Source organism: Saccopteryx leptura, chromosome 1 (assembly GCF_036850995.1).
Source record: "Saccopteryx leptura isolate mSacLep1 chromosome 1, mSacLep1_pri_phased_curated, whole genome shotgun sequence".
Lineage (NCBI taxonomy): Eukaryota > Metazoa > Chordata > Mammalia > Chiroptera > Emballonuridae > Saccopteryx > Saccopteryx leptura.
Window position 1 is genome coordinate 212,695,322 of NC_089503.1, and position 14,474 is coordinate 212,709,795.

Sequence of the window (14,474 nt, forward strand, 5' to 3'; positions counted from 1 at the left end):
TTTTGATGTATTGAGTATGTACTGTGTACATGATCCTCTACATAAATGATGTAAGTGGTTTCCACATATAACAGGCCTACGTATACAGGCACAAGGGGCTCTCATCAATAGCTCACAATAACCATGTGCATTTATTATTTGATCCCTTCTTTATAACTGAGAAAACTGAAGATGAAAGCATTCACATAAATTGTGCCATGTCACCGAGTTATTAAGTGGAGCTGTGGGAGCCAGCATCCAAACTTAGAGCTGTATTTACACACACACACACACACACACACACACACACACACACACACACAGCTCTACAGTTATAGGTAATAGAGTCTTCTGACCACTCATTTAATTACTACAGTTGCCCTGTAGGACAAGTAATAATGCCATTATCTAAAAAGTTTAAAAAAAACAACCTGGAAATTATGTAATTTAAAACAAATTATCATTATTTATCAAATGGCAGATGTAGGTTTTGAACACAGGTCAACAATAATTCCAATCTTGGGCTTTTATCATTATAATCAATCTCCCCTACTCATTTCATTTGAAATAAAGAATCTTGGCACAATAGACAAAAATGTGCTTCGAAATGAGTTTTGCCATTTTTGTTTCTGTGGGGATATTTAAAACTCAAACAGCAAAATCAAACACATATTACTGTCGCTAGCTTGGTGATGCTAAGTGCTCTACAGGACTTCTCATTAAATGATACCACGAATCCATAACAATGAACCTAATGGCACCTGACATCTGCTTTCAATACTAGGAGTTGGGAGGGCAAATGCACTTTTTGTGATAAATAATATACCATACAGTATCCCAACTGCGCATCAACATTGCGTGGAGAAAAACGAACAGAGGAAATAACGTTGATCAGGTATGAATCAACAGTGGAGTCCTGCTGGGATATTTTTATGCATCCCTTAGGGATTTATAGGACTTAAGATTTTTCTCAGAGAGAGCATGCAAGAGAGACAGAGAAAGGAATACAAAGAGAAACAAAGAAGAAGAGATACAGCATCCATGTGATCTCATTAGTTTGAGGTTTACTTGTTATATAGGAATTCTAAATAGCATAGCTAGTCTCTGACTTTCCTACTAATCACTGTTACATTAAGGTCAGTAAAGATTTTCAGTGTGCCTTCATTTTATCCAAGTATGAAAATACTGGTAGAGACATGTTCAAAGGCATGTGTTGAATTCAGCCATGCCAAAGTGTACAAGGCAGAAGAAGAGGCTGGAGAAGCAGGTAGACAGGCGGCCCTGCTTGCCTGCGAGTACATGTGAAGGGTAATCTAGTCTGGTGATGCATACATTTTGAAAACGGAGCATACATTATATATCAGAATGCCAAATCATGTTAAACGGACTGGGTGGGTCACAATGTTGCAAAATCCTACTGTATATCTTTTTGTATAGTGAAGATGTTTTCAAAATAAAATTTATCTGAATATAATTCCTAATATAGACTTGCATCATTTTTAGAAAAGAATTCTTACAATGTTATTAGTTTGAAATAAAATAAACCTATTTTTAAATGGTGGTCACAAAATGGTGTAAGGTAAGACAGAAGGTCAGAAAATTAAATATCTTCTGTGTTTCTCTTAAACTAGATATAGTGCTTAGAATACCACGCTAACAGCATATGATACTATGGAAGTAAAAATGTAGAACATGTCTCTGAAATATATATTTCTGTGCAACAGTTAAGTTTTTAACCTGGGATTTAAAAATATCTTACTGTCTTTTTCATTGATGAAAAAATACTTGTTCAAGAAATAGATTAATATATAGCTATAGCGACACAATTATCATGGTTCAATAATATAGCTATAAAAATATACAGTATTTGAAGTATATAGTGTTGAACATAAAAGTGTTTGCCTTCATTAATATAAAATATTTCATCACCATGAATTTAGTCCATGTACATTACAAACATCAGTATCTAAGACAAAGCATGTACATTTTCTCAAAGAAGTGGTAATAAAACTTTGAAATATGTATCCCAAATTCTAGCACATTTTTCCTATTGAAGTATTTTGCTTTAGTCTTTTTTTATATTCAAGATTGTTTTTCTGCAGGATACACACAGTGTTATGTTTTATATAAAACCTAAGAAAGTCTTCAAGTTAATTGTTATAAAATATCCTTATCCTTTATTCTAAACTACTAACCTATATGCTAGAGAGTTTCTTTCTTTCTCCACACTTGGAATCATGAAGAAAAATATGTAGGGAAAGAAATGAAGAAGGAAAAAGGAGGATAAGGCATGATATAGACCGAACTAATGTTTTCCTGGGGAGTTTTATGAATCATGGGAATCATTTTTCCTGAAATACTTCATTTTTTAAAAAAAGCTTTTTGTACCATTATAGATTTTCAAATATCATTTTATAGTGCAGAAATGTTACCTTTTTGATAAAGCCAAACACTATACGGCCACCAGAGCCTCCCGACTGAACAGATCCATGTGCACACCACGATTTAATGCTATATTTGTAGCTGTCATGGAGCATCAAGTCTATGGGTACAATATTTTACCTAGTAACTAACGTATTTCAATGTAGACCGAGCACAGCAAAACTTTGAAGTAGTACAACATATGGAGAAAATAATGTAAAGAAAATATGTAGCAACATTAAAACAAACTATAAAACTTTTATAGGTGGTGGTTTGCCAAAACCTACATAATTTGTCTGCACGCAACCCAGATGGAAGGACTGGGAAACTTAAAGCATTACAAACACAGGCAAAGACCTACACACACACGCTCACGCATACACACACACAAGATCTCTGAGCTGTCTTCAACATGGCGCTCTCCTTTTCTTTCCATTATAATAACTACATAATAAACCAGTGGACTTATCCCCCTAACTTGACGTATGCAGATCAAAGACCTGGTCTGCTTTTCAGTGCCAAATTCTTCAAGTATCCTGACTGCGGGGCAATCCAGTCAACTCATCAGTAGCAAGGTCTTATATTGAAGGCTTTGCAAGCAGAACCTCCCCCTCTTCCCTTTCAGACACATAATTCTAGTCTAGCTCTCTAAAGGTTAAATATGAAGTCTGTTTCCAGGAATCTACTGGAAATCTGCATTATATAATATTTGCAAGCAGATAGTGTGAGTCTGCAATGGAAGCCGTGGAGCCTAAGGAAGTTAGGCCATTGGACAAGAGGTCATCAGTGGACTGTTATACTATCACAGGCCAGAAATAATGGTGGTTAGGTTTAGAGTACATGAAATAAAAATGTAAAAAATAAATGGTTTTGAGAAACAGGGTGGGGTAGGAGGGAGACTGAGGCAAGTGAAATACTTTCTGGGCTCGAAATCAGACTAGGTTTACAAGAAGCTGTGAAAAGAACTCTAGAGTCAAGCTCTGTCTAGGCTGGAGACGCCGCCAACCAAGAAAAATGTTTCAAAGTCCTTTTGCAAGACAATGTCCCATTCTTACAATCTTAATTTAATTTCTTATGTTACATCAGGCTAATTTCATATTATAATATTACTTACTTTTATATTATATTAATTTGAATTTATGATAAATATAATTCTTCAGTTGCATCCTCGGTTGAATGGCATATAGCTTCAAATAGATTTTTCAAGAAGGTTTTGTGGCTGACATTTTCTGAGTGCACACTGAAGTATGTCATTTCCATTGCCTTCACTCATAAAAAATTAAAAACCTGACCCTATAAGATAAAGTGGGGTCACAGTCTTTTTCTCTCAAAAGTCACTCGATGTTACTCCATGGGCTTCTGCAGGAAAACGTAATGTGATCCTGACTTAGGCTTGTAAAAGAAAAAGACAAACCTGTGTAAGTTTTCACTGGTTTTTTTTCCCCTCAAGCTTTTGTACTAATTGTTCTTCCCCAAGAATGCTTAAAATTATTTGGTAGTTTCCAGCTTTGTGCCCTGAATATCTAATATCTTCTTGCTCATCGTTTTAAACTTTTTTCACCCTTGTTGAGCTTTTGAGGAGAGCTTGTCATGTTTGTCTGCCCCATTACTGAGAAGATGTCTCTGTTTCAAATCTTTCTGCTGGCGAGGTGGATTTCATGTGGCCGCTGCCCTTTAAAATTGCATGATTCCCACCATGTTCCCCAAAGCACAATGGTTCTTTTCTTGTGGCTTTCTGATCCTGTTTCATAACAACCACTCCTTCTTATACTCTCCTGAGATGGCGAGTCAACTTTCCTACAATGTTAGGAAAAATTCTACTTTCAGCATGAATTTTCTTTCCCCCTTTCTTTATGAAAATTTAAAGATTAATTGTTAAAAATATTTTTAACACAATCTAGTCATGGGAGCTTTCCACAGAAAAGAAGTAGGAGAAACCAACATGTATGTGGGAGGGGCTGGTCATCACGGTACCTAGAGAACTTTCAGAATCGAATAGGTTTTCTAGACAGTTTAGTTTCATAGGATTGAAATAGGATTTTCTTCTATGAGAAATTCCCAGTGGATGCTGACGACCCGTTCCTAGCTCTGTCCCTTGCCAGGAAACTTAATAATTTGCAAGCACTGTTCCTTTGTCTCCATCCAAACTGCCCACTAACCCTTTCCATGTGTTTGAAATTTTTATTTCTATTTTTTTTTTGGCTACAAATGCACAGCAAAAAAAAAAAAGAGATACAGAGAAAGACAAAAGAACAAGATGGTGGACAACACTTCAGTGTGTTAAAAAGTTAATAAAACAATCATTATAGAGGCTATGCCTACTGAAATTCAGTGGCTTGGTGACTGCTCTCTCCTTATTTCTGACACACCCTCTTCCCCTGGGACTCACGGTCAGGGATGGACAGGCAGAGGGCCGTGCATGGACTGGGAGTGTGGGCAGGAGATAGGCAGAGCGCTGGGGATGCCTCGGAAGCAGCAGAAGGTCGGCACTGAGCCTTTCTGGGATTTCTAACCTGATGACAAAAGACAGATGGGGCGGCAGCAGGCATCCTGCTCTGCACTTTCTTTCTCACTAGCTTGCTGTATTTTTAGATGAAATGGCGTTAGCAGTCCATCAACTAATATTTTCAACCCCAAAATATCAGCCTAATCATTAGTCATTATGTTATATATAGCCTTATGTTACTAATAGAGTCCAGTGTTTTGTGAAAGGTCATCATTTTCCATTTTGTGTCTTTATATAGACATCCTGGTGGGAATTTAGGATGAGCTGAGTCAGATGCAGTTGTAAGTCCATTTTAGAGGGTAAGGTGTAGCCTCACTTATCTGCCTCCCCAGATAATCCTCCTCTGTGGCTCTCAGCTGAAGTGGAGATGAAGATTTCTGCCTGACTCCTCTAACATGGCTTGTCTGGTGGGAGTCCTTCCCTATTCTATAGACCCTGTGAGGAACATTTATTCTCTCCACTCCATCCATATGAAATGTGACCTTTACATGACACTAGTCAGAGTGGTTCTCAGGGTCCGCTAGTCTAGAATACGAAAATGTTGAGGATGATAATTCTTTTGTGACTTCATCGATTTAGACCAGGGGTCTCAAACTCAACTCAGCATGTGGGCCGCAGAGCAAGATCACAGCCATTCGGCGGGCTGCACTAGGTCTACAAAAGGCAACTGTTACGCAACACTTTTCTCACTGCAGTTGAAAACAAAAAAAAATCAGTACAACAAGCACAATCGTACATGCAGTTTACTCAGTGTCACAAAACGACCAGAAACTATAGTTCGCATCACAACTGCTGTTAACTAAGCTAATATCTAGCTAGGATGCTAGAGAAATGAAAAATACAAGTAGGCCCCTAGGCTTACTTAATTTTATCCAAAATATTTTGAACTTCGTGGATTAGTCTGTGGGCTGCACAAAATTGTTCAGCGGGCCGCGAGTTTGAGACCCCTGATCTAGACTCTGGGCTTCTCTACTCCAACATGCAAACTTGTATATCGTTCCTGAGATCTGTTCTGCCCATCACCTACTATTAATACCATGTATTTCTAGGTAGGGACAGAACTGAATAATTTGGCTTATAGTAATTCTTTCTTGCAGCTGACTCCCGAAGTAGTCTGCTAAGTAGAACTCCTGTACATCTTCCAGCTTCTGTTGGCCCCAGCCAATAACTGTTGTCTGATTTCTGTGGCTTGATCATCTTCACTCTGCTACTTTCAAATACCCACCTTCTTGTCCAACTTTCAATCTTTATTTCCCTAAATCCAGGCTGTTTTCTGTCCGATTTTCCCCTAAAACCCAATACTGTTTCTTGTTCTTTTCACTTGGGTACGTATATAGTATTTGTGCAGTCATTCCTACCCTAACAAATACAATCATGCACCACTTAATGACGGGGGTGCATTCTGAGTAATGTGTCATTGGATGATTTGGTCATTGTGTGAATATCATAGAGTGTGTTTACACAAACCTGGATGGCATAGCCTGCTACACACTCAATGGTCTAGCCCAGTGGTCGGCAAACTCAGTCAACAGAACCAAATATAAACAGTACAACGATTGAAATTTCTTTTGAGAGCCAAATTTTTAAACTTAAACTATATAGGTAGGTACATTCCTTATTGAGGTAGTACCCGCACATGGTATTTTGTGGAAGAGCCACACTCAAGGGGCTAAAGAGCCACATGTGTCTCATGAGCCGCAGTTTGCTGACCAGGGGTCTAGCCCATTGCTCCTAGGCTACAAGCCCATACAGCATGTTATTGTGCAGAACAACACAAGATTAAATCAAGCACAAGAGAATATGATGCAATCAAGAGACATAGTAAACAAGAGATATTTGAGGTTGCTTCTGGCATAACATGGCATACTGTTTTATAGCAATTTTTTTAATAAGTAGAAAAAGTACACTCTAAAATAACAATAAAAGGTATAGGGTGGTAAATATATAAATCAGCACAGTCATTTGTAATCATTATCAAGTATAATGACTATACATGATTGTATGTGCCATACTTTTCTAGGATGGGCAATTCAGTGCCTTTCTTTATACCAGCCTCACCACAAACACGTGAGGGATGCCTGGTGTTGGTATGACCTTCTGACAGCTATGGTATCAGTAGGTGGATAACAGAAATTTTTCTGCTCTGTTATAATCTTATGAGACTACACTTGTATATGTGGCCCATCAATGACTAAAATGCTATGAGGATTATGATGATACTATCAGCCCTGTCCATGGTGTGAACATGGGTTATGTCAATATGGCATCTCTGGAGACTGTGCAGTATACCAAAGGGGTACGATATTCTTAAGTACTTTGATGTACTAATATGCATATAAAGCAGAAATCCAAATTTTGGACATTTCACTATGGCTGTGTATTTCAGCAATTAAAAAATGTTAACTATGAAAAATATTTGCTAATTTTCTGAGATTTAAGGCCTTAACAGTGTCTAGTATAATACAGTATTCATCATTTTTAAAGTCACTGGAGGTATATAAGGCAGAGAAACAAATTGATTAGTCATGGCTCAGAGAACTTCTCATCTCACATTCTTCTGTTTGATTACAGAAATGGATTTAATTTTGTTGTATGACAATACTGTCCATTCACATAGCATACTTTATCAATCATGTCTTAGGGTTTTCCGACCAACAGATATCAGAGTCTTGTTACAGATAAGTAGCAAAGAAGAGTCAAGAAGGAATTTATGAAAAACAGTAACCAAAAACAGATGAGGTAAAGACACAGGGGTTATTAGTAAGGTCAAAGCTCAGATTATTGGCTAGACTTCAAGCTATTGAATTGAAATATAATGCAAACCACAAAGGAGCATCACATATGTTATTAAAAGTTTTCTAGTAGTCATGTTAAGAAAATTAGTAACAGCAGGTGAAATTAATAATGTCTTCATTTAATCCCAATTATGACATCAGTCTTTTTATTTGTTTTTTGGGGTGATAAAAATTCAAAATCTGGTGTGGCTTTTACACTTACATAACTAGCTCAGGGGTCAAGCCAGCGCCCTTGGAATTAAGCCCTGACTGGGGCTGGAACCAGAGACGTTGGACTAGTTACATATCAAGTAATTAGCCTAGGTGGCACCTAGGGCTAATGGCCACCAAAGTGGGCAGTGCAGGTCTAGAATTTTATATTATTGTCAGACATTAAGAAAAATGTATTTTATAGAAAATAATAACCAATGTGAGAGATAATCATAAGTTATTTTCTCTTACCTACACAAATCTTCTTTTATGTGAAGAGAGATCAGTTCCTTAGGGATATGAAAAGAAAGTATGCTCTCTGACATCTGCTCCCGGATTCTCATCCACTTATTATCAGATGTGGGAAATCTATATAGTTTACACACCGGGTTCTTTAACACTGAGGAGGAAGAAAAAAAAAAGCTTAATGGTTAGATTTTCAAGGTATGGACATTAGATGAAGATCAGTTAGCAAAAGCATTAATGCAAAGTACCTTCTAGTTATTTATTTAATTATTCTTTTATTGTTTGCTTTGTTTCTGGTTTTTTGTTTGTTTGTTTTTTTGAGGTTCCGCATATAAGTGAGATCACATGGTATTTGTCTTTCTCTGTCTGACTTATTTTACTTAGTATAATGCCCTCAAGGTCTGTCCATGTTGTTACAAATAGCAGAATTTCATTCTTTTAAATGGCTAAATATTCAACTGTATGTGTACACCACATCTTCTTTATCCACTCATTTCAATGCTGAACATGGAGGTTGTTCCGGTGTCTTGGCTATTAAAAAAAATGCTGCAACCAACATGGGGGTGCATCTCTCTGTTTTACTTAGTATTTATTTTCATTTTCTTTGGATAAATATACAGAAGTAGAATTGCTGACTCATATGATATTTCTATTTTTAATTTTTTTTTTTGAGGAAACTCCATACTATTTTATATAGTAGCTGCACCAATCTACATTCCCACCATCAGTGCACAAGGGTTCCCTTTTCTCCACACCCTCGCCAACATTTGTTATTTCTTGTCTTCTGATAATGGCCATGTTAATAGGTGTGAAGTGATATCTTATTGTAATTTTGATTTACATTTTCCTGATGTTTAGTTATATTTAGCATTTTTTATGTGCCTGTTGGCTATCTGTATGTTTTAATTGGAGTGTTTGTTTCTTTTGCTAGTGATTTGTATGAGTTGTTTATATATTTTGGATATTAGGCTTTATCAGATACATTTTATTTTATCTAAAATGTAAAAACTCACAGCAAGTCAGTAAAAAAAAACTAGGTTATTTCATTCATTTTTAATGTGACAATGTTTCAAAGATATAAGAATTTAACTACAACATCTATTATCATATCTCTAGAGTTGGAGAAAGAAAAGAAGTATGTATTGAATTCACTGTAGTGTCAGTCAGGTTAAACCACTCCTGGGATCTCATGCATTCTAATATAGTTAATATGATCAGGAATATAAATGCATCCTTTTATAGTAAGACAAAATCTCAGTCTCCAAAATGTCCAACTTTTTGTTTTTTTATTAACCTAAATAAATATTCAACTGCTTGGTTAATCCATACTCAGAATATCTGTTGCCTTTTTAAACCTTTTTTTTAAAGATAGTATACAGAATTATTGCATCTTTCAAGCCTTGATTAAAAATTCTTGGATTTTTCTTGCCTTTTATAAAACAATAATTTATAGTTTGAATTAATTCACAAATTATAAAATTCTCTATTTTCTGTTATCACAAAACTAGTCCTTCAAGTTCTGATTTTACTGGTTTTGCTTTAATGTTTTTCATTGTAGTATAAATGTAAATCTTTATTGAAATAGTTTAAGCAGAAATCGAGAGCCCCAGAACTCTCCTCTGTGCATCCAGTATACAACATCCAAGGACTCTATGAGAATGCTGCTGTTTTTAAGCAAAACACATAGGCAAGTAATTTAAAATGTCAGATAACTTGATCATAATATATATATATATACCTAATAATGTCTCCTATACAACTTTTATGATATAAGTCTGACTCTTTGAAACAAGTCTCCAAACATTAATACTAAATATTATATATTTATCAGGATCTCAATTTAGATATAATGTGATCCACTTTCAATCCAATTTGATTCAGCAGGATTTCTTATTGAAAATCTACTATGGCCTGACCTGTGGTGGCGCAGTGGGATAAAGCATCGACCTGGAACATTGAGGTTGCCGGTTCAAAACCTTGGGCTTGCCTGGTCAAGGCACATATGGGAGTTGATGCTTCCTGCTCCTCCTCCCCCCCCCTCTCTCTCTCACTCCTCTCTCTCTAAAAATCAATAAATAAAATATTAAAAAAAAAAAAAGAAAAGAAAATCTACTATGTATAAAGCAAGAATAACTACTCTGTATTCTAAAATACCATAAAATGGTATCTGACTTAATATATATATATATATATATATATATATATATATATATATATATATATGAAGCCTGACTTATAAATACCATGAAAATTTGCTGCATTGGTTACCAAAATGACCAGATAGGATATCTCAACCCAAAATTCTTGTTGAGTTGATAGTGGGGAGATTTTGTTATCCTTACATAAATTAAAAGCATGGTATTCATGCGTCAAATACTAAACAATGAGCCATATATAATGAAAGGTTTTGTCATTTTTCAATGCTTCTGCCCTACAGTGAAGATAAATGTGAACAGTTCTACACACACACTCCAGCTGTACAAGGTGTCTGTCATGGTCAGCTCCGGCTTCCCTGGCTTCCTACTGACGCCACCACTGATCTCCAGAGCTTCCCAGACAAGAAAAAGCTAAAGGAGTTCATCACCACCAAACCAGTACTACATACACTAGTAAAGGGTCTTCTTTAAAGAAGAAGGAAAAAAAGATGAACATATAAACAATAAATTGACAATAAATACATATCTCTCAACAATTGTACCTAAAGATAGATAGATAGATAGATAGATAGATAGATAGATAGATAGATAGATAGATAGATAGATAGATAGATAGATAAATGGACAAGCAGAAATAAGCACTCATAGATACAAAGAACATTTTAGGGCTTTCAGATAGGAGGAGATGGGAGGAAAAAGTGAAGGGACTGAGAAGTACATATTGATTGTTAGAGAATAGTCATGGGAATGGAAAATACAGCATAGGGAATAGAGTCAGTAACATTCTAATAACTGTATGGTATCAGATAAACATGAAATTTATCAGGATAATCACATAGAAAGTTATATAATGTCGGCCCTGTCCAGGTAGCTCAGTTGGTTAGAACATCAACCTTATACACCAAGGTTGTGAGTTTGATCCCTGGTCAGGTCACATACAAGAATCAACCAATGAATGTATAAATAACACCAAATTTATATTTCTCTCTCTCTCTCTCTCTCCCTAAATCTCAATAAATAAAAATATTTTTTAAAAGTTATACAATGTCTAATCCCTGGGGTATATACCTGAAACTAATATAATATTGTATGTCAACTGCAATTAAAAATAAAAAATGATTAAAGATGCATTTCTGACCATACAACAGGCTCAACCTAGTAACAATATCGAACATCTACTATAAGTTCTTCCCCCCTCCATACTTCAAGGAGAGCCTTGTGTGTATTCTCTTCATCTTTTTCACTAGTTTTTCTAAAACAGTTACTAAAAATATCATGTGACAGATTCTACCAGGAGGAAAGCAGTGGAGACAGCACATCATGGTCTTGTGATGACTTAGTCAAGTTCTAAGTTGCTCCAGATAGGGATACATTCCCCTTGAGGTTTACTCCATAAGGTGAACAAACACAGGGACAGAAAGTAAATGACAGATCCCCACCCCCACCCCGCTAACCGGACCAAATTGAAGCACAACCCAGATTTCTATATTGTTTCTCCCAGATCCCATAACCGGGCCTCTTTAACAAGATAATGCACCCACTGCTTTTTAATGGGATTCAGAAATTGTGAAAGCCCACCTGCTCCAATTCTGAATTATCAAAGTAAAGATGCCAAGGAAACATTCAATAAAGCCACCACTTGGACAACACACACAAAAAAATGGCTGCTCCCACAACCTGGGGAAGAAAGGATAAACCAGAGAATCATGGGAGTGATTTTCTCTTTTTTGTGTCTCTGTTAGGGATGTCAGAGAACTGGATGAAACATTTGGAAATCTGGATTCAGGGTCAAGGAGATCATTAAAAAGCTGGATTTCACCAATTTTCTTTAGCATATTTCTCCAGAGGAAGCTCATCTGTGATTATCTTCATGTACTTGCTTGCTTTTGAGAGGTGGTAAGAGTCACACATTTAAATGGAATCTTAGATTACTGGCTTCAAGCCTTATAAAATCATTACTTTAATGTACTGCAGATTTTTGTAGATAATCTATTCATTCTGTAGCTTTTAGTTATGCAGTTGTGTAATAGTTCAATTATTCAGCTAAAGTGTACATATATCGCCTATTCTCCAAATGCTACATTATACTTACTAGAGATGAGCCTGTGTAATCCAATTAGATACTGACCCTTATTTGTACTTGAGAATATCTTAGGTTTATATACATAATAAATGTAGGGTGTGTCTTTTTAATATTAGGTAAAATAACTGAATAAAAATCACTAAAATCCTATCCTAAGCATGGTTAACAGAAAACAAAAGGTAAGAAAACATGACAGAACTCTGGAAATACAGCAGATATCTTTTTTAAAATAATAAAGATGAGACAGGGAGAATTAGAGGGTGGGTCAAAAAAGTGAAGTGATTAAGAAAAATAAATTCATAGACACAGAGAATAGTATGGTGACTACCAGAGGGAAAGGGGGCTAGGAGAAGTTGAAGAGGGGACAGAGGGATAAGTGGTGATGAAAGAAGGCTTGACGTGGGGTGGTGGCCACACAATACTATATACAGACGATGTTATACAATTGCACACCTGAAACCTAAATACTTTCATTAACCAGTCATCAATGAATTTAATAACCATTTTAAAAAGGAATAATAAAGATGAAATTAATTGTTTAAAAAAGAAACTCTCGAGAAAGTTTTAGTTACTATTCTCTAGATTTGTTATAAAAACTAAATTGTTATTATGCGTGTTGTTGTGTTGGGAAAAAAATTGAAATAGAATATGAGCTGAGTTGGACAAAGTGCTAGTGTAGCTAAATGCATACAAATTCTTGATCCTCCATCTTCAATTCAAGGCCAAGAATGAAAAGAATCTATAACAGATATCAGAATGAAATATAAAAACATTTGTAGAACTATAGTCTCCAACTTATGATAACTGCTGAGTTTAATGTGTAGAATTTAGATGTTAAATTTTCTGTGGTCAAGAAAATGATTTGCTTAATTCCTTCTAGTTTGATCTGTTCTGTTCAATTCTAGTTTAAACATTAAAATAAAGGACAGGGACAAAACTAGAGAAGAAGCTGGCTCATATTTCATGATAAGCAACTTGGAACCACCTGTAGTATACTGAACATACAGTGTTTCTTGTTCATTTGCCTCTGTTTGAGGCATTCCCTGCAATTCAAAGAAACATCCTTCTTTCTTGGTAATCATCCTATAAACTCAGCTCAGCTAGCATCTCCTCCAGGAAGCCTTCCTTGGCTTCTGTCCCCTGCCTCCTCACAGGTGTCTCTCTTTTGTACTTCGCATCCCCATCTCTATTATGGACTGTTTACTTTTTGTGTGTGTGTCCTCCATGAGAAGGTGAACTTTGTGAAAGCCAGGACTGTGCTATTTTCCTAATCTTCATTTTATCTCCTGTACCCAGAACAGGACCCAGAAAATGGAAACATTCCACAGAAAGGAGCTTAAATCTTGCAACTCAGATATTCCCCAGCTTTACTTTCCCCAAGAGGAGAACACTCACAGCGTACAGTGTACATCGGGGGAGGAGGGAGGGGGGAGGGGGGAGGGCGGAGATGGTCAAAGCAAGCGGCAAGGACATAATCAGAACCTCACTTCAAGGGACAGCACAGGCATCAGAATGAAAAAGGGCCTCCTCACATTCATCCACAAAACACTAACTAACTTTTTGCTTCCATTACCTTCTTGCCTTTATTTTTCTAGTTTACCTAAAGTGAGTACTGGAGAAGGTAATGTATTCAGAAAGATAGTAGAAGTGTTTAAAGGTGTCTAAGAGATGATTCCATTGATTTTGTGTGTGTGTGACAGAGAAACAGAGAGAGGGACAGATAGAGACAGACAGACAGGAAGGGAGAGAGATGAGAAGCATCAATTCTTCATTGCGGCACCTTAGTTTCTCATTGATTACTTACTTATATGTGCCTTGATGGGGGGGGGGGTGCAGCAGACAGAGTGACCCCTTGCTCAAGCCAGTGACCTTGGGCTCAAGCTGGTGAGCCTTGCTCAAACCAGATGAGCCTGCGCTCAAGCCGGTGACCTGGGGGTTTTAAACCTGGGCCCTCCATGTCTCAGTCCAATGCTCTATCCACTACACCACCGCCTGGTCAGGTGATTCCATTGAATATTAGGTGGTGAAATTCACTCTTTCATCGAAGGTACTTAACATCCTAAATATATTAGCACACAGTAATGAAAATATATAGGAAT

At 36.5% G+C, this 14,474-nt stretch overlaps 1 protein-coding gene across 14 annotated transcripts in view; it reads right to left on the reverse strand.

Moving 5' to 3' along the window:
* Positions 1-14,474, reverse strand: part of INPP4B (inositol polyphosphate-4-phosphatase type II B) — a 611,130-nt gene that overhangs the window by 144,973 nt on the left and 451,683 nt on the right. For all 14 annotated transcript variants that reach the window (XM_066385755.1, XM_066385735.1, XM_066385716.1 and 11 more), the window contains one exon: positions 8,143-8,290. In XM_066385755.1, coding sequence (XP_066241852.1) covers positions 8,143-8,290 — 148 coding nt within the window. The remainder of the gene's footprint in view (positions 1-8,142; positions 8,291-14,474) is intronic.